General features: G+C 42.6%; 1 protein-coding gene across 6 annotated transcripts in view; it reads right to left on the reverse strand.

Moving 5' to 3' along the window:
- Positions 1 to 21686, reverse strand: part of HDX (highly divergent homeobox) — a 48746-nt gene that overhangs the window by 26718 nt on the left and 342 nt on the right. For 3 of the 6 annotated variants that reach the window (XM_040572406.1, XM_040572412.1, XM_040572411.1), the window contains exons 2-5: positions 13708 to 13854; positions 11816 to 11881; positions 8720 to 9844; positions 2678 to 2731 (exon numbers count right to left, since the gene is read on the reverse strand). In XM_040572406.1, coding sequence (XP_040428340.1) covers positions 2678 to 2731; positions 8720 to 9844; positions 11816 to 11881; positions 13708 to 13854 — 1392 coding nt within the window. Of the gene's footprint in view, positions 1 to 2677; positions 2732 to 8719; positions 9845 to 11815; positions 11882 to 13707; positions 13855 to 13991; positions 14611 to 20896; positions 21349 to 21686 lie in introns of those variants that run through there. The other 3 variants (XM_040572407.1, XM_040572408.1, XM_040572410.1) reach the window with 3 other exon arrangements.

Below are 21686 nucleotides of genomic sequence, written 5' to 3' on the forward strand. Positions count from 1 at the left end.
AGCAAAGGAGATACACCGTTTGCGATTCACTCTGTGCTGTGAAGACGGCTGCCTTGAAATTCTATCTGTTGCCTTCTCAGTCATAACAACCTCCCTGCAGCAGCCACAGCAATTGCTTACATCTGCATTTTCCAGTTGGGTGCATCCCCATATGGCAACGCAACCTTGGTAGAGCAAAAAGAGGAGAAAGAAATTGAACAAAACCAACTGCCCCCCATAAGTTGCATACTAACTTTCTAAACAATCTAAGTCGGGTGTTGCAGTCTGGCTGGCAGGGGAACAGGAGAAGTAATGAGAAAAAGAAATGATTTCATTTACACAGGGACTTCAGAGCAAAATGGCTTGGAAAAAATAGTTTACACTGTTAAACAGGTAATTAAAGTTATGGTTTAGGGAGAAAAGCGATGCTAATGCAGCTGTTGATGTTAATGGAAAAGTCTTCCCTTAAGTGTTCCAAATATCTAAAGCTCAAGCTAGGGAAGTGTCAAGTTGTAATGCTTACCTCCAAATAAGAGTGGGAGTACGGCATACTGTGGGGAAAGGCAGCTATGATTAAAATGCCAGAAGAAAGCGGAACCACCAGCCCTTTCCCAGGAGACACTACCCCTGGAGAGATTTCACTTGTAAACAGAGAGCAGCCTGGCACAGTAACTTCCCTTACTACAGAAGGAATTAGTCAGCAAATCTGTAGTTCATCAGGAGGTAAAATGCCCCAATTCTCTGCAAAAAGATATGCCAGCTGCAGCTCAGAGGTGCTCCTGTGCCTTCCCAAGCAGCAGAGAATTCCACCCCCACATACACTTTCTCTCACCCTTCCCCACCATACACACACTGAACATACTCAGGCCTAAGTGGCCAGCCAATTGCCAACGTTCATAAAATGCTTCGTGACACATTAGTTGGTACACACAGAGAAGTAGAAACTGATAGGAAAAATGTAATATGCTCAATCATTATTCAGTACTGAAAACCATCTGAATTTAATTCAGCCTGAGATGAATACAGAATGTCGCAAAGTCTGAAGGAGCAAAGAACAGATTACTCTGTTCAGAAACATGAACTTCTGAATTACCAGTTTAAATACTGTTAAAAGTTCAAGATGTCCTGCCTAAGCATTATCCACTGATAATAAAAAAAAAATAATGGAGAAACAAGGGATTCGGTGCTATTCTTAACAGTCCTGCAGGGCTCTGCACTAGGCCAGGACAGAATCCGCCACAGACGGCCAGAGCCAGCACCAGGAACTCTGCTGTCAGCCACCAGGTCACTGCTCCCAGCCACAAGCTCCTGCTGCCTACTTGGAGCTGGCTCTGGCACTCACCTGATCCCAAGTACGTTCAGCTCACTAAAAGCAGGGGAAATACAAACTCAACAGAAGAAAAATAGATCTGACAGGTCAGATGTTCGACCTGGAGTACCTTGCAATTAGATACCAGCACCAGTGCCATGGCTGAGTGTGGGTGGGGGGGAAACTTCCCCTTTCGGCAGTGAAGTGCTGTGAAATCAGCTCAGCCAACTAGCGAAGCTGTACCCTGGGACACTGACCAGCTCGATGTCTTAAATGAGAGCGGGAAGGTGCCTTCCAGAAAAAGGCTACGTTTACAAAAGCTTACTCAAGAAAGCTTGTACTTGGAAGGGACAAAATAGATGGAACGACCAACAGGATTGCTGTCACCTTCACCTCAACGAACAATTTTGTACAGGATTTGTATAAAAGGAAGAGCATCTTCCTCTGGAAAGTGCTCTTCTAAAGTACCCTCTATATAAACAGAAATAAAAATGATACTGTCAAAGTCTGAAGAAACTAGAAATGTGCCACTGTTGAAACCTAGCAGAAGTCTGAGAGAAAACAATTAACATCAACAAACAGCCATGGGTACGCCGCAGGGAAGAGAAGGCAAGGCAAGGTTCTTCCATTACCTAGACATCATTACCAAAGCAATACACATGACACAGCTCAGTGGTTTGTAGTTCGGTTATCATGATAGTCATCTCCCTGACTATTGCTTCTGATATAGTTGGACTAACACGTAAACGCCTCTTGAGAGCCTAGTTTGTACCACCCAAGCTGCAGGTTTTGGGTCCGTTTTCACTGTAAGCAAGCAGATTCTACATGCTCTTCAAAGAGAAGTTCACAGGCTACTCTTGAACCAAAATGCCGAACAGTAACCAAACAGAAGAGTTGGATACAGATATTTTCCTTACAAAAGCTGATTCATACCTTGTATCATGCTTGGAGTAATTTGTGAATTGAAGACACCAACCTGGCTGATTCTGCCTAATGTAAAATGACACACGGATAAAATGAGATTTGAGAAAGTTACTACAGATAGCAGGGACTAATTCTGTGAATGTGCACAGAGTAAGTGAAAAGAGTTACTCGTGGGGGCATTTCATTCTCTCTCAGATAGAAACCATTCCATTTCAGCTAATAGCACAATTCATATACCCGGGCATCACATTACTTGACTTGCTTTTAAAGATCAACATCAGCTTCATGATAACTGAAGCATTGCAGCTGTAGATTATGCTTTAACTAATACGAACATTAAGGGAAAAAAAAACACACCCAAAAAAGCACACAACCTAAACCAAACTGAAATTTTAAAAAATGCATTTGCATGAAATTTTATTCCACTACTTGATACATTACATACTTGAATGGAAATATACTTACTGCTCTTTTTCTGGAACAACCTGTAATCCAAGGCACAGTAAGGTTTCCTGAAATCTGTAGAGGGGAAGGGGAAAAGAACAGAAAACAACAGTTTAGGTTGCTACTATAACAACAGTGAGCAGCTTTCAAAGACTTCAATATTGTGCATTTGGTTCTGATAGCAGTGTATTTAAAACAGTTTAGGATGTAAAAGCAAAACAGACTCACACTTGCCTTACAAACTTAGTCTTACAAATAAGACTAACAAACAACTGGTTCTTCGGGTGAGGGTGACAACACAACCGCAACTCAGACCCTTCCGTACTTTTGCTATCTCAAAACATGTATTTTAAAAATTAAAGTTTTCATCTTCTATCTGTCACAAAGCTCGTGAGATTAAGCAAACCGGAGTTAGGCGAAGGCCTAATGTTGACAGAAGTGCTGTAATATATTTTTCAGTTACATCAGTTAAACTTTCAGAAGAAAAATACTAGGACATTAGTAACTGAAATATTTAACATCAAATGTTAAGAATTTGTAGACTATCAGAAAAACGAGGGACATTAGGCTGGAGAAGGATGGGGAATGGGTGTGAAGGTGAAGGTTAGGTTCCTTGATTCCTATTGCTCCCCCACCATTCCCAGAGCCAGGCTTATCAAAAATAATCTTGTATTATTTTCCCTGGACGTGGGCAATGTTTCATCGCCTGGAATATTTGAGGCTTATTTAGGATTTCATGTTCAGCTTCTGCTGCAGACAAGCAATGCTTCAGACTAAACATAGCTCAAGAGATTAATCAATCTCAAATTGTTACGCACACTATGTATGAGGAAGAAAAACCTACTTGCTTCTGCTGACTATATCAAGCTATGCTAATAGTTGTTGTGTTTGGGAAGGGCTCTACTAATGCATCTTTCAGCATGAGTATAACCAAATACAGAATACCTGGTACAGTTTGTCCATTGTACAAGCACATAAGATACTTTTACTCTTCAAGCTTTTAGCTGAAAGCGCTTGAGGGTTACCTCATGTCACACACTTTCCCATTATAGCACAGGGAGGGCTGAGAGGGAGGGCTACAAATGAACACCGTCGCCTCCTAAGAGCAAGTCTGCACCAGCTTTCTTGACTAAAATATCAATTTCTTACTTGCACACATTTTAGAAACCAAGTAGAAACAAGTTATGTCTATTACAATTTCCCACCCCACACAACAGCTTCGCACAACAGAAAAGCAGTGCGAGTATCCACACAATTTGCTCTCCTGAGTCTTCCTGTTTATGTTTTATTTTTTTCCTGCTAAGTTAACCACGAGGTTAAACTGAATTACTTCAGCAATGCATCAGACCCAATGCTGGTTTATATTCTTATTCCTCAGAAGACCAACAAATTTAAAGAGGGGCTATGGAAAAAAAAAATGCTTTTTTGTGTAAATAGAAGGATTGGTCTGGCAGAGCATTAACAGTTGATTGGAACACAAACGTACACCAGTTCTGACAGACATGATGCCAAATACAATAACGTTTAACTATTTGAAAGACTGTATACGTGAAAATATTCTAAACTGGCTCTGTGAAAAGGCAGAAGGTTTTTTCTTCTTTGGTTGTCTTCCTGCAGCAGCGAGAGTCCAGACGCCCGCAGCTGTAACCCCCAGTCCTGCTCCAACGGGAACAGCGACGGTGAGTTGCAAAAATGGCAACCTAAAGCAGCTGTTAAAGAAAATATATTGTGTCTCAGAGGGAACAGAGACTAAGAGGAAACTCTTGCAGATGCTCCAGAAAGCCCCAAAGTACTGCAACACTAGCGTGTTACCAGTTCTGTATCTTCAAGCGATTAGGCAACACAGGTCCCCGCATAACCTCCTCCCAATTCACCGGGATGTCACTGTCCTAGGTTCAGTGCCCTGGGACAATTGCAGAGCCCCAGCCAACACCTGGGTGCTGTTTCCTGGGGCTACGGGAGGCCCCATGCAGTGCTTTAGCAGCCTGCTCACTGCCGCTCTCCTCCCCAGCAGGCCCACGGGTTCGCTCTGCTCGTGCTGCTGGAAGCAGTTCGTCCCAGAAATAAAGGGCAGACACCAACTGTGACAAATGCAGCTCTGCTTCTGTTACAGGAACGAGCGTCAGGAAACACTTTGCCCAAGACTCTGCAGAGAAAACCATGTTGTTGGCCCCGCAAAACGCCGTGCTGCCCAAAATTAACAAGGAGGTCCTCCTCGCGTCTTCAAAAAATCTCTAAGGGAGTACACGAACCACTCCGACACATTCAATAACACAGAAGAGAGTTTGAGTTCTAGTTCCTTAAATAAAGCAAACTTACAGCTCATTCATATAAAGCAGTATCCTTAAAGTGGATCTCAGTAATAAATAAACACAACTTATATATATCCTCCTCTGCTGCACTGGCTGCAGTGTTTAGGATTTTCCCTAAAAGAAGACAGGACTAAATTAGATTAACCGTGCTTCAGCGTGTAGAACAAAGTAATTAAAAAACCACACATACTTTCCATAGGATTTTTGCCCCTTAGGGTTGCAGGGGCAGGAAACCGAGAATAAATCTGCGTTCAGCCTTGAGGAGCAGTAAGAATAGCCTCCCTCATTCGGGGAGCTGAAAGCCAGACTAACAAAAGTACGTAGGTTGAACAATTTGTTTAGCGAAACTGCTCAGGCATTAAAATTGATCATTTTATTAAATTTATTCTTAGGTTACACTAACATGAATTTGATTAATTGAACCAGTAAGGAAGCTATAACTAATTGCTAATTAGATGCCCCACCAATGTACAACAGTAATCACTTCATCAAAACACCAATCACGTGTTCCTGCCTTTAAAGAAGCATCTGCTTGGCTGCTTAACTACTCTAACAATCCTGCAAACTCGGGTTTAATCTATTTTTAAATTTAGAAAAATGCCCTTAAGTTTAAGGATCTTCATTCCTAGGCTGATAAATTGGCTAAACATGGGCATTAACAGTAACAGGAACTGACTATGCACAAAAGAAGTGTGATCTTGTACACGTCTACAAGAAGTTAGACAGCACCTGGAAAAAAATAAGCTCTCGAGAAGAAAAAAAAATGAATTAATACAGTCATAAAATACAGTCTCTGGAAGTTTAATATATAGAGGCTATTAAGGTGTAAGTAAAGGGAGTGTCTACAAGAGATACCAGTCGTACTAGACTTGGGGTTTTTTCTCTGGCTTCCCTTAAATTCTGGGAAGCAAATGAGTACTTAATACACTCTGCCCAACCTGACCTGAGGACCACAGACAACCAAACCACAGCAAAGGAGTGCATTGGGTACAGAGAGCTGTTCTTTCCCCTTTTTCCCTTCTACTTGAGCTGAGAAAGGTCTGCTAAATTCACAGAATCACGGAACCACAGCCAATTCAGCCAACAGAAAAGTCATTCCTCTGAATTCCAGCTTTCAGCCCCAAACTGGAACTACTCTTCAATCCACGTCTAGAGGAAATAATGCCTCAGGGGAGCTGTGTTCCACCGCAGAGCCAGGGGGCAAAAACACAGCAGGAAAGGAAAGGGGAAGCAGTGGGCTTCTTAACTGAAGCTCAGTATTTGATCGGAGCAAGCCTTCCTACAGTCCTAAATGGCCAGAAATGGGCTAAAAGGAGGGCTGACAACTCATAATTTTAAGAGGAACACTTGGGGAAGGAGGGAGTGAAAGCTGCGCAGACCTGATGATTTCAATAAAATGTGTTATCAGCCTATTGGGGTGCGCTACATTACAGATAATTTTGAAGGTGGCAGGTGAACGTTTCTTGTAAAAGTGAGGTGAGTTTTGGAAGTGAGTCCCTGTCATGCACTGACACGTCCTAAGACACAGACCTCACTGTTGCATTGTTCTGTAACACGCTAAAAACTCTTGTCAAGGAATGCAGTGATGTGGAGAAATCAGCACCACCACTTCTGCAAGGCTGCACGGATCTGCCCAGGCCGTAGGACACTTCTCTGCAGTTGCTACAGAACCGTGATTCCATACGCCCTAACCCCACAGCTTTTGTCTGCTCTCACAAATTTTCTGATACTGACAAGTATCATCTCAGAGTTTCCCAGCATGGATGCTTACAGCACCAAGTCAATTAACAGCGACCTTCCCAGTTTTTCCAAGGCTTAAGACTGGGAAAGGCAAAGGATGCCACAAGAAACAGAATTTCCCCCAGCCCAAGCTGCATTCCCAAAATCCATAGAACAGGGTTTGTTAACGACAGGCATGGAAGTCAAATGGAGTAAAGAACTCCTTACTTACCAAACAGGTACATCTTTATAACGGGGAAAAACAACAAAGAAACAACGACAACAAAGTAAGTTACAGAGATGTCCTTGTTCTGATCCACACCATACCACTTGGATAAAATGTCACCTGCCATGAACCATTCCATCTATAGAGACTCAGTCCCTACACCCCCAAAATATCCCAAATCTAAGTTATTTCAAATTTCTAAAAGAATTAAAATAATAATAATTAAAAAAAAAAACAGTAATACAGCTCATTGATGCTTTTTTCAAGAGTGAAATAAAGTACCACGAGCACACAGCTGGAGGTATCAATACTGTATTTCACTATGTGAAGCTTAAGAAAAGTTTCCTGAACTGTATTGTATGTGCTTCTGCAGCGTTACCAACCCTTTATAGAACAGATGCACACATTTACAGCTTTTCTTCTCCCATGAAACTGAAATTCCAGAAGTAAGCAGCATTTAATGAATTTTGTAATTCAAGAACAGTAATAGCAAACACTGACAGACCATCTGAGAGCGGATGGGAAAAACAGCTCATCCGAATTATTTGACTTAAAAAAGGCCATAAATAAGAATTGCAGATGTCCCATCTACTACACAGAATCTAGTCCAGAGAATAAATGTTCCTCAAACCTCAGGTTTGCCAAGAAAAGCAGTAATCCTGATGATTTCTGGTGAAAAGTAGTACGCGCTTGGACTCAAAAACTTTCTTTCAAATCCTCACGAGATAGGAACATGTCAGGAAGAAGAGGAAAAAAAAGATAGAAAAACCACCACAAAGTATTGCTCCCTACACTAGTGAGCAATGTACAAGAAATGATGGTATGTTTTTATATGGTTCATTTTGGGGATAAATTTGAAAATGTAACAGACAAAAGCGCAGAAGTAACATGGGTAATATAACATCCTGTCAGCTGTAAGACTTATCTCAGTGTCTATAGATTATGGCATGCCAGACTGCACAAAAATCCATTAAAAAATCAATTTGGATGTTTCCTGCACGATTCTCTCTCCCTTGTTTATAAAAAAATAAAAAAGGTAAGTGTATCTGTGTTACAGCTTCTTCTGAAGATCTCGTAGTTGTTCAATTATCTGCATTTAATTTTCCCCTCTCAATATCCTTGAATGGGCTCTGTTGTAGGACGAGGAAATAACAGGACTGAATGTAAAACTGATATTTGAATTAGATGCTGTGGGAGAGGAAGAATATTTGCTTGCTTAGTGTCTTCCATCATCTTATCTAGCTTGAGAGAGATCTAATAACTAACAAAAAAACGGTCCAAGGTATTGGCAACTGCATAGTGGGTAAAGGCAGTGCTGATGGAAGAGCTAATCCAAGCTGACATTAATAAGGGCAAGCAACTGCACAGCACACAAATGGCAGCATGATCCCATGTTGTGCCCTCTGCCACATGCAAAGTATGCCTGCAGAGGAACAACCAAGGGAATAGCTGTGACATGCACTGGCAAGCCAGGTCAGGACAACACAGACTAGCGTGCATCAGCAGTCATAGGTATGATCCTCTCGTAAACAAACTTTACCTATTAAAACCATAAAGCCCCTACTGATCCTCATTATACGGCTGCCCAGTACAGCCACAGGCTCGGCTACACAGCTAAGTGCTACCATACTTCAGTCCTCCCTTCACTTCTGTTTAAGAAGGAATCGTCGCTGCTGAAAGATGTAAATCGAGCACAGCTTGCAGAAATATGAACCTACCCCTTACCAGCTACCAGCTTTCAAAGAATACAGTACTTATCTATGACCTGGTCTTCAAGGTTTGAAGATGAATATATTGACAGATTACCTGGTAATTATTTTGGTTTTGTGACAGCCTCAGTTGACTTGAAGATGTAAAATGAGGAGAAAAAGTACTTCTTGATGGATTAGCACTGCTATATAATGTACTGGATGTTGTATGCAATGAGGTCCGTGCAGGCAAGTGGTAGTCTCTGTTATGATACAGAACATTGTCAGGCACGTCCCTGGCATTCACCATCTGAGAACTACAGCTCATGTTTCTTCCTGGCCCCGGCAAGGCCGCGCTTTGGTTCTCTACTCGAACAGAACTGCTACTTTCACAGTATCTTGAATAGCTTTGTATTTGTGCTCCCATGGATGCCAGTTCTTCTTCTCTAGCATACTCGTCATCCACATCTCCAGTTTCCATCGCAATGGACAGACAGCTGCCTTCCCCCGAGCAGTGCTTCTGTGCCGTGCTTCCTCCCACAATTCTTTGAGGTTGATCTGTAACCGCCAGAGAAAACACTTCACGAATTTCCAGGTTTTGCGTGTTACAAGAAGGGTCCCTAGTATTAGCCCTTTGTCCGGGGGGCACATGCGATGCAAGAGCTGCATGTTCCGGTTTTTGTAACCTTTGACATCCCACGGGTTCAGCTTTACAAGGTCTGTGGCATATCATCGGTTTCTGAGGTAACACCAACTCTGCGGTCTGCACTGACGAGCCACCATAGCTTTTTTTAGTGTGGCTATATATGGAGTTCGCAGAATTCAGTACGCTTGTTTGTCTAGATAAAATAATAGTCTTTTCCCCTACTAATAGGGAAGCATTTTTACAGTGTGGTACTTGTCGTCCTATAGGGATGTGCTGCTGCTGAAAGTCTGTGTCATTTTTTCCCGAGAGTCTTGGAATAGAGGTTTTGTGTATCTCTGCCATTGAAGCATTTGTCTGCTTGGTGGATCCTTGCCTACTGGATGAACTAGCAGGACTGTATATACCAGTAACTATTACATCGTTATTAGAAGAGGTCCAAGAAGACTGCTGACTTTGGGATCGAGCAATATTTACCACATTTCTAACTGCTGCTTCTGGAGGTACTGAGGGAGTAGTAGGGGCAGTCCCTGGGGGAGTGCCTCCAGATTCTACAGCACTCTTGCTGCTCATCTTCCTTCTTTTATTGCCAACCCACGTCTGCAAACAACAAACAACAACGACAACAAACACAAAACAAAGCATTAAATAAGCAGAAAAAAATAGGCATTTTTTTAATCTTTAAGCAGATCTGATGAAATGTTAAGTGTTCAAGCTGAGACCTAAGTTTACAAGCGTGTAAGTCATTTGCTGATTATGCAGAGTCTGAACAATGCAGGGTGGAAATCCATGTCTGTCATGCTTGGGATTCACACGGTAATACACATGAGAATCCCAGTCTCAATTCCAAATCCCTAGTTTCTCAAAAACCCTAATAGACTGTATCATGCTTCCTATCCCAAAGCTATCCTTAGGATTTATTTCATTGGCACCCCTGGATTAGTTCCCCCAAATTTTAGTTTTTATATTTAGCACCGTGGGATCCCAAACCATCGTTGAAATATATGGATAAACTTCTAAAAGATGTAAGATTCCTCAAACAAATAACTTGACAGACTCAACTTTCAATACTGCCTTGAACAGAAACTGCTAATTCTTGATTTTAGATGAGAGGAAGAAAACAAGAACAGGAACATTTCTTTCTGTTAGAAAATTATAAAACAATTTTGTGAAGTATTTAAACCTATGGACTAATTCCTCTTCTGCCAGCTACACGAGTCAAGATCTGATGTCAAAAACTGCTCTTGAGAGACAAGATTAGGACTACCAGGGTTGGATTCCAACAGAAGTTTCCTATTATGGACATTTCTGAAAGTGACAATGACAATATATGGATTTGTGTAAAAGACGGTATTCCTTTTTTCAGGCAGGTATTTTTTTCCCCCTGCTATGGGGGTTATACACATGACAAAATATACTGCTGTTTATTTTAAATAGACAGGAAAGCCTGTCCTGCAAGTAATAAATTAAGATATAGCTAAAAGAACTTAAGGGGAAATATTAGCTTCAGTGTTTCAAGATAAAGAGAATTAATCTGGTGGAAGCATCAGCTCTAGCACTGGAAGTGTAAGCACTGCCTAACTGCTCCTGGGAACTTACAGGATCCGTGAGACAAGACTTGCTAAATTCTGTCACCACAATACGTTTGTACTGAATGTGACAGCATATGGGAACAAGACACAAGCACCAAAGAACTAAAAATAAGCTTTTGCATCAGCTTATGTTGGTTACTGAAAAGAATCAGACATGCATATATAAATATGGTGAAACAGTTTTCTGTACCACTATGGATATCATCTGCTGCACACCTAAAACCAAACCAACACAAGATCTCAACACTGAGCAAGCCAAACCAGTTGATTTAATCAATCAATAAACCACCTCACCCCACAAGAACCAACTGCACCAAGTACCTGTCTTGGATTTCCATCTCATCGCATGAAAGAAGGCAAGCTTTCTTCACATACTGACACCTACTAAGGAAGTAAATAGATTTTCTAACGCAAAATATGCACTCCTGTCATACAGAAATATCTTGAAGTCTCCAATCCATTCTACTCATTTTCATTGTCAAATTTTACAAAGCGCCTAATCTGAGGCATGATTCATTGTATGCAAAAAAACCCTCAGTTACTAGTGATAGAATTTAGCTTCACAAAACCAAGTTTAAATACACAAAATTACAGCCACAGGTCTCAAGTTATTGTCTTTTGTTGCATAAAACAAATTTAAATGATCAAATTTGTTTTTCATTATTTCTTCTCAGTCAGTAAACTTGCAAGATAGAAATTATAACTAGAGACACTGCAAATTTTGGGCCGGGAAGAAAGGTCTCCCACCCCTAACTTCTCCAACTGTATTAAAATAAAACCTGAAGTTTATCTCATAACTTTCCTAAAAAGGAATCAATGAAATAAAGAAATGCAAATAACTAACTAGTACTACTATTCACTTGGGATTGCAGTAAAGTTTCGTAAGACATCCCAAGTCAGATTTGCCACTGCTCAGAGTCCCATTCTACTGATTCTGTCCCCAGGTTCTTGCTCACACCATATAACCTAAAGCACCCACCTGAATGATCTGTGGGTGTAACTCCCCAAAAGGGTATAACACATACTCCTCAGCATTCGGTGATAACTACGAAAAATCGTCAGAGAACTTCAACAAGACATACTGCTTATACTTACTGCAAACACAAAAAGCAACCAAGAGCAGAAGTATGCTAATATTAATCAACAAAAACATACTATTCAAACCCTACATAGCTCAAATGCATCTCTATCAAATTTGAAGAGGGTTAGGTGATTTTCCCAGAACTAACTTTTCCACATTTCCTAATTTTAAAAGGGATAGGCATAGTTTATGTATTGTGGTAAAAAAAAAAATCTGTAGATGTTTACACCAAATCATAAATAAGACTCTTCAATCCATCTAAAGATTAGAAACACTGGATGTAGTTCTATGGGATAAGGTTATAGAAATCCCATTTTGGGAAATTATTTATCTGTAGAGTTATGACATTTCAATTATAACACACATTTAGGTAATTCACGTTCCTATTACAGTCTTATCTACAAGTGTCAGCTGCAACCTATGCATCACTTCGTTAGACACTGTACAAACTACTAATCCCTGCCCAACAGTTCTACAAAAAAAGAGAGGGGTGGGAATTCAGAGGCAGAAAGGAGAGGTATGAAAAAGAGAAAGGTAAGATCATTAAAAGTAAGACAAGCGCAGGACAAATACTCAGTCTGTTTCCATTGCGTTTCACAAGCAGGAAGAGCGTATGTTTTGCAAAGAAGGGCACAATAAAGGAAGAGAACTAAAGAAAAAGGCTATGACACATTATTGCAGTAAGGGAAAGAGAAAAGGGAAGAGTAATAAGGTGGATAATGAATGAGGACTGCAAGCAGAGCAGACTAGCTGCCTCCTCTAGGTCCTTCAATCAGAATAAAAATAGAAAAATAGGCCCGACTGCATCATCAGCATCCAGATTTCTGTGACAACTGTTTGTCCCAGGGAGTCTGAATTTCTGGCTGACTTTCAGAACTTGCTGAGCTGAGAAAGTTAAGTTTAGTATTTCCAGAGCCTTTTGAGGGAGGGGAATCAAGAATTAAGGGGCAGGAGGAGTTGTCATTTTCAATATACCACACGCAGATACCTAAGAACTAGACTGGTCTTACTTCTTGCTCCTTTATGCCCAGTGTCACAGTAACTTCTAGCTCCACTCCCACTGTTATTTTTTCAGTTAATGCTTCATGATTTCTATTTCTGCTCTAAGACAACAGCCATTTTATTGTCTAGAGTTTCATAAAGAGATTATTCTTTCCTTTCACATTGAATTCACAGACTTTGGAAAAGCTCATGTTAGCACTATTGACATTCTTCTTCTCTAAGAAAAGAATGTACTCCCTGTAAATAACCACGCGTGAGCATAATATTTATGATTGTGACATGGAATACAAATGTGGCAGTGTGTTAAAAAGAAAGACTTCCACATTTTTTTCCCAAATACATTAGGTTACAGAAATTGGCTTAACTTAAGAATAGTTTCCTAATAACATGACCTTTCTTTGATACAAGACATTGCGCAAAGCTTCTATAGGGCAATTCTATTTGCAGTTCAATTGAAAAAAAAACAAAACAAAAAACCACAACAAAATACAAACACAACACCATCAACAAAAGACAAACAAAAAGAACAAAATAAAAAAGAAGCAAAAACAAAACAAACACTCCTTGTGCAATCCAGGCTCCTGCTTAATACAGCAACCACGTGATGACATTTCAGAGCAAACAGACTATGAAAAGGCTCACTGGAAAAAAGCGAACATTATACAAGCGTGAAGTCTGATTTAGAGACATGTATGAAGTTAAAGACTTCAGCCCTCTGAAGATATTTTATGTAAAGAAATGAACGTGTACAACTTTAACATACAAATTTGGAAGGCCTCAGTACTTACCCTGACTACACTGAAGTCCAGCTTAGTTTCTTGTGCACACTGTAATATGAGCTGAAAGCAATTTTTACTTTGATTTGTCATTCCATTTTCATAATAACGCTGTAATATCCTTTGTTGTTCTACAGTAAATACAGAACGCAGATTCATCTAAAAATAAAAGAAGATACTCTGAAAGTTGGAATAAAAACTGTAATGCTCGTAGAATGCACAGGCTCTTATTTATGCTTGTGGTAATGCTAAGTGCTGACATCTTTAAGGAATCCTTTACCCATACTTTTACTTACTTTCAAAAAAACTAAAAAGACAATACTGGTACAGTCAGCATTAGTGACTCCTTTGTGAGGGACTCAAGTTGAGCAGGTGAACTACATGTTTGGAACAACACTGACAGCCTTTCATAAGCAAGTATTACATTGAATCGCTAAGCCCAAGAGCCTCTGGTTTCAGACAAAGAAAAAAGTTTCTCACTTGAAAAAAGGAAAAAAAAGGCATTAGGCAAAACAGAGTAACACCAGCTGTTCCAACAATATTGGCAGATTTGCGTCCCCTCCCCTTACAAAAAAAAAAAAGAGACAATCTGAGATAAAATGAAGGTTACAGTCTGGCACGAGTAGTTTCCACCGTCTCTGACTTCAGCAAATCCTACACTCCATTACGGCCAGTCAATCCCACTCCTCCTGCTGTGTCAGCACCCGTACTTTGCAGCTGCAAGGTTGAAAAGATCAAGGACCAGAACTGAAGACCAACTCGAAAGACAAAAACAAAAAAGCAAACAGAAAGGCTTTGGGGGTTCAGTCCAGCCCACCGCAATGCTAGCGCAGTAACATTAACACAAAGGAGGGACCACACGAACCACAGCCTGCATTTGGAAAGGTGAAAGATACCATGAAACTGTACCCTAAAGCAGTATCTTTTTATTTTTTATTTTTTTAAAAAGAACGCCTAAGGGTTGTTTTACAGTGGTATAAACCAGTGCTGGATGCAGAACGGAGCCCAGCACCACAGCCCTCAGGAAGTGTTTCTGCCCCATGGCTTTATCCAAAGCAGTGCCGAGTTTTCCAGCCCACTCAGCCAGAACCAAGAGACCCCCCCCCGCTGCTCCCTCCAGAGCTCGTGGGAACCTGGCAGCGCTTTCGGGTCTTGCCTCCAGCACTGGGTCTCCCCCATGAGAGACCCTTTGCAGCCGCACAGGGCCTGGGCCACCCGGGGCAGCTGCCCCAGGAGCGTGCCCACAGCCCTCCAGGCTCCGTGGTGCGGGTGCTGAGGCGGCCTCCTCGGCTGCGGCCTGGTGGAAGCGTCAGACCAGGCGCAGCCTCCTTACGAGTGAAATTCACACCCGGGACTGCAAAAGGCAGACAGCTGGATGTTGCCAAGTGCGAGCAAATTACTACAGAAGGGACTCCATACCAGCAAAGTCAGGTTTCGCACTTGCTATACGCTCTGCACAGGCAAATAACATACAATCCACTGGCTATCTAGCTCCAATTAGTATTACCAAAACTGGTAGGAAAAGCCCCATCACCACAAGATTTCCGAAATGAGGCCTTTATTTTGTCTCACACAGAAAGCTGCCAGCTGAGACAAATCAAGGCACTGTCCAGGAACGGCCTGCATCTGACTCAGTGCTTCAGAAAAGGAAAATGGCACCAGCCACAAGTTACTTTTAATACTTTCAGTATTTACATAAAAATAATGCAGAACAAACTAAAGAATAAGAAACCACACTGTCACCTTGCAGGAAAATAAAGCTATGGGGGGAACCCTTTGTAGCTACCAAGTTTTAATTATTGTTTTTGGAAATCTCAGACAGAAAGGAGGAGAAGGGAAATATACATAATCTTCACAGAACATCTAACAGCAAATAAAGAAAATCATTAAGGGGTCACGAGCAGGAGCAAACACCCAACACCTTTCATGTTATTAAGATAATTATGCTATTTAATGGTAATGGACACTTGAGTTCGCCAGGCCTCCAAGAAAAAACACTGAAGATGACAGGACAAGATCCAGTTTCTGTCCCAGTACCAGTGGTCCTGTTTTATTTAACTGAGATCAGCACCCAGGAATGACCTCATCAGAAATAGTTATGAACCTTCTGTCTTTCCTGATGCAGAAGATGAAGCCTGTCATCCAATAATAATCCAAAATACACATTGCATGACAGACTTCGCCTACCTAAACTGAGAAGAGGTCACAGCCTGGTTTATTAACCATCACATTTTTGTGGTGCCTTTCAATTGCTTGGACATTACACCTGCCACTAAAACATTGGTAAGATTCCTTAGCTCCTTTTGCCTTCGAGTCTGATCAAGTACAGCTCAGAGTATCTCTGCAGAGGCAATCAGGAATGGATTTAAATAAATAGATTGCAGGACACTACCAATACAGAGTTATGGAAGCTGAGTCATAACTTTATTGTCAGAATGTAAGCTCAACTTTCAAAGGAGCAAGTAAGAATTTATTAATGCTTTTTGCATTTTAAACTGAACCCGAGGTCAACAGAGAGCCCTGTACTGCCTCCCACTGCCCAACCCATCCACACACATTTACCGAAACTACAGAAAGGACAAGAAAATACTCTTATTTCCAGTTCCAACTGATAAAAAACCTCACTAGCTATCCTACTCTGTAAGACAATCTTATTCATTCTGTTCTGCCAATTAATTCACTGCATATCCTGAGTTGGAAGGGACCCACGAGGATCATTGAGTCCAACCCCTGGCTCCACACAGGACCACCCAAATCCCACACCATGTGTCTGAGCGCGGTGTCCAAACGCTTCTCGAACTCCAGCAGGCTTGGTGCTGTGACTGGGGAACAGGGAGCCTGTTCAAGGAAGTTTTTAAAAACTGCCTGTTATCAGGCGCAACAAAAATGTAGGGCTAAATAGCAGGATAGTGGGCTTGTGCTGGCAGCTGTACCTGCCCAACAGAAAATGAGGTTCAAATTCTACCCAAAGCCAACCGACCAATTCTGTGGTGCTCCACTGCAGCATTTCTCTTACACCCCACAGTACCGTCACCTAAACTATAGTTGTTCAGCATAACACCATCACTAACAAGCAGGTGTTAAGCTCTAGAGCGTACAAGGGATAGATAACCTCAACACACACCACTAATGTCTGGGATGAAGCCCAAGAAACCCACCCCGTCTCCCCAAGAAGCTGCAGTGGTTTTTGCTGTTTGGATTGCAGATGTAGCAAACCTCGCAAGATGTTCATAGCTGGGCAGGAAATGCAACTTCTCGTGAAGATCTCAAATTACAAAGAACAAGAGGAAGGAAATCAGGAATCACCTTAATTTCAGATGGTAAATTGTTGGGCTTTTTTGTTTTGTTTCTTTGCTTGTTTTGATTGCCTACATAGTTTCTAACTAGGAATAAGAAATCACAAGATTATTACTACTATTTCTACTACGACTAATAGTAAACTTCCGAGTACTCCACCTCAATAGCATAGGACAAAATAACTTTCATGCTGTCTTCACACAAGAATGCAGGGCATTTAGCAATATTTCTTCTCTTCAAGCCTTAAAAAAAAACACCACCACACTGATAGCACATTATCTGTAAAGTCTAGATGGAAATCAGTTTGCTATCAGCAGCTCTTAAGCACTTATTTAGGATATCTTGAACAGTACCCTGTGCTGAATAACCCAATTACTGAATGTTTGGAAACTCCATTAGAAAGCCATATATACTCCCAACGCATCAAACAGACAGCAAGCTGAGCGGTGCAGTTGATAAAGCAGAAGGTAGGTTTAGACTAGATAATGGGAAGAAATTCTTCACTCTGTGAGCAGTGAGGCCATGACCCAGGCTGCCCAGGAGCTGTGGCTGCCTCAACCCTGGCAGTGGCCAAGGCCAGGCTGGGTGGGATTTGGGCAGCCTGGGCTGGCAGGAGGGGTCCCTGCCCATGGCACTGGGGACTGGGTGGGCTTCAAGGTCTCTTCCAACCCAAACCATTCTGTGATGACCATGTTAATTCACGAGGTGTTGCCTCTGCACATCCCATCTTCACAGGCAGGTTTTGCTTATTCCCATACCTGTCAGACCTACCATTTATCTACACCGAGTACATTGAGCATCCGCAAAGGGAAAACGTGACTTGGAGACTAAAACCATACAGGGTATATTCATCAAAGTATTACACTGAGGCTTTTTTGAGAAGTATTACTGATTTTGCATCAGTTTCCATAGCTATTCAGAACTGGATATTAATTCTTACACTTCCTCACTGGAGATCCCCGGCTGCCAATGGAAATATGCACAGACTGGAGATAACTTACAAAGTGCCGACGTCGCTAAGCAGTAATGCAGCCCCACTAGTATCAAGGTAATCAGAAGTTCATACGCCTTCATAATGAACTCATTATCATTCAGGAGAATCTCAGTAACTTCAAAGAAAATAATCTCCTTTTCCCAAATCGTGTATCCAGAAAGCACTGCAGTTTCTTGAGATTTCTCACCTCTATCCTGAACCTCAGACTCTGAGTTAGAAATCCACATGGGTTCTTATCAGGATTTAATTTTTGATGTTTGACTTGCCAAGTTTAGAAAACACACATTGGAGCTTTTCAGAAAAACAGGTGTCCGGCTGGTGGGCGATACACTGAAACTGAAGAGAGATTGTTACAGAAGAGAACTGAAAGTGCATGAACCTTCAGCAAAAGGTAGGGGTAACAAAGCAGTATTTTTGGAGACTCGACATCCACCTGCTCTGCTAATAAAATAAGGCGGCTTTGGCAAGTATGCTGATGTCTAAGCGACAGTGCTGAGAATAACCTATGACAAGTGAAAAAGCAGGTTTCCTCTAAGTATTTCCTTCACAACTGCTATATGTGCTAAGCCAACAAACATCATTCAGCTTCCCAGTCTGGTTGTCTCCCACTCCTCAGTCTTTGGTGAACCCATCAAGATGAAGATGTTGATCCTCATTCCCCTTCTAAACTGAAAACTAATTGAAAAAAAAATATATATATATATAATAGCACCAGAAGAACCCCTTCTGTATATGCGGCAGTTAGGGAGATGTAAATAGCCCAAGTGCTGAAGTCGGGCCCTGGGGACGTAAGGCTTGTGAGAGGTAAGGACCAAGATGGGAACTCCATGCCCTTCAGTTTCGCCAAGACAGCTGAATAGAAGCCTCAGGAAGGACGATCCTACTAACACACTTCAGCCTGTCACATTGGCTCCTCGTCAGATGAGATCAAGGTTATTCTCATGGCTGAACTTCTGTAGACAGCATTTGAGCAACTTTTCCCGAAGTATCCATCTTTTTGCCCTTTCTGTGGCAAGAGAGCACAAGGGGAGAAGGGAGAATTAAAGCCAAGCTGGCTTCTGAAGTTTGCTTCATGCAACTTTGCATTTGCTTTATGAAACAAGTACTTAACGTAATGACAATCCCAGTTTGCCACAACTGCCTAGTTCTTCCGCTCTAGCTGCTTTATTCAGCTTCCAGAATTAAAAATCTCTCCAGGGAGACCTGGTGAAGGCCAGAGATGTATTTTTAGAAACTACTGAAAACAACTTGGTGTCAAGGAGCATCACAAGAGAAGGAACAACCGTAAGAAAAAGGGAATATTCCTGTACTGATGATTCCTTATTAAAAAAAAAGAAGCAAAGTGCTCTGCAATGACTACTTGAAAGGTCTGGGGGAAAAAAGTAAATGTAAAAAGAGAAGCAGCAGCAGAAGGAAAAAAAATAAGTATATGTCTATGGTCTGAAGTGAGTCTACAATGTGTAGCATTATAGACATCAAAAAGTCTCAGAATGTTAAGATTGCTGAGCCAAGTAAACTTACAAGGTAAGTCTTTGTAAGATGCTACGTTAAAAATACCAATTCATTTGAAAGATGGGAAATAAAAACTTCAGGATATCCCTCTCATTTCAAGCAGTAACAGAAATCAGTCTTGGAGTTGAAACTACGCTTAAGAAGATTTTTACTCAGAGTACGAGCCACCACAAGTAACTGTAAATTTTTCTTACACTATAAACCATTATAAAACTGTCAGGGATTAACACAGTGATAAAAGGGAACAAACAGATTTGTTTTGTTGTTGTTGCTTTGTTTTCTAACCTCAGCACCATACAAGAATTTGTTTGGAAAAAAAAAAAAGTCACCTTGTAAAAGCCTCTAAGCCTACTGCTCTTCCAGTCTGCCCATCCTCAACAGGCGCAGTAAGAAAATCAGCACTTTCCTCATTTCATTTTTTCTTTCCATCCACAGAACTCCAGTGGTACAAAATAACAAGACTCAGTGCCAATACAAACCCGAGACAGAACTGCGACTATAATAAGGAAGCTACTATATATATAACTAAAACAAGACCGTGGTAGAGACACTATTAACTAGCTTTAGAAACCTGACCTGTACTAGCAATCAGTTCATTCACTTCCCATGTCTGGCAAAAACTGAGTTTTTTCGCACATCCCAAGGAGAAAGTTAAGAAACAAAACAAAAACACAACAATGAACCTCCCCCCCACACACACACAATCGCACAGTGTGCGTGAAGGTAGCAGACATCCAGCACGCAGCAGCAATGTTTAATACCCTGCACTTGTAGGTTACTGGTCCTTTCCCATGCAGGCCATACCAGCTGCAACTACCTGACCGCGTGGCAGATCACGCTGATCCACGGGTGAGAGTAATACACTGCCTGTCCCACAAAGCTACTTTAAGATTCCATGACTTCCAGCACAACTGCTTCCTTATCCACTACGTACAGCATTTGCAATCTGGTATTAGAGTTCTGCTTATAAAACTCAGCCCTTCGTTAGGGACAAATTAGCTCTCAGAAACTTGGTAACATCATGACCTACGCCATCTGCTCTGCAGGTTTATGCATCCCATCTAACTTCACGCATGCAGACGAGACTTTGGGCTTCAGCTACATTAGCTACATTTTAAATCAACCGCGTACACCAGCATTTGTAAGGCCCTTATCAGAAAAGGAGTCAGTTTTACCCTGGGGACATCAGTTGCTCCAAGACTCCAGTTTGGAGGATGTTGCACTACTTCTGGTTGCCACTTAGTAAAAACTTTGTAAGGCGTAGGGCTTTTTGAGTAGACCTCATGGATTATTATTTGAGTACTCAATTATTACTTGGGTAGACTTGGGTGGATTATTTCTAGTAAGACAGAACAAGAGCACGAAAGGCCCTTGCAGCACTAACTTAGGCAACCGTACCGAACCCAGGGAACTCTCAAAGACGGTTTTACCCCAAGACAACACACTCGGTGTAGGACACCTTCATCCTTCAAGTGCTTGCTCCAACCACCCTCCACGGAGCGCGGGTGCTGAGCGCCGCTGGCGCAGCCGTGACACGGGCGGGAAGGGCTCCGTGCGCCGCGCTGGTTGCGCTCACCGGGCGTCGCGGAGCCGATGCCCACGCGCACTCAGAGAGCGGAAGCATCCGACTCCAAACCCGTCTCGGTGCTTTATCGGCAGCGCGTGCCCCAAAGCGCAGCGCTACTTCACCGCACACCAGAGAAAGGGGAAAAACCCCCAACACACACCGCCACGCCAGCAAGCTTAGTTGGACTGAGCGGCACGGCGCTCTTTAATTCACACGTGTGGTGTTTTTGTACGTGCGGAGGCTCCGAAGCGCTCAGTACAACCCAGCCCGGGCGCAGCTCCGGGAGCCGAGGCCCCCCGCGGCCCCGAGCCGCCTCCACAGCCCGCGCCACCCCCCGCCCCCCCCCCCAGGCCCGGCCCGGGGCCGCTGCCCGCGGATCCGGGGCAACGCAACCCGGCGGCGGGGGAAGAACGCGCTCTCTGCGCATGCGCCCAGCCCGCCCCGGAGCCGCACGGCGCACGCGCAGCCGCCCTCCCTCCGCCTGCCGCGGCTTTTCCCCCCCCCTCTCACGCGGCGGCGCGGAGCATGCGCGCGCGGCCCCCTCCCGGCGGCGCGGCGGGTGCGGGCCCGCCGGGGGAGGCGCAGTGCGCGTGCGCGCCCGAGGCGGGTCTGCGCGCGCCA

The sequence above is a fragment of the Cygnus olor genome, chromosome 13 (genome assembly GCF_009769625.2).
Source record: "Cygnus olor isolate bCygOlo1 chromosome 13, bCygOlo1.pri.v2, whole genome shotgun sequence".
Taxonomy (NCBI): Eukaryota; Metazoa; Chordata; class Aves; order Anseriformes; family Anatidae; genus Cygnus; species Cygnus olor.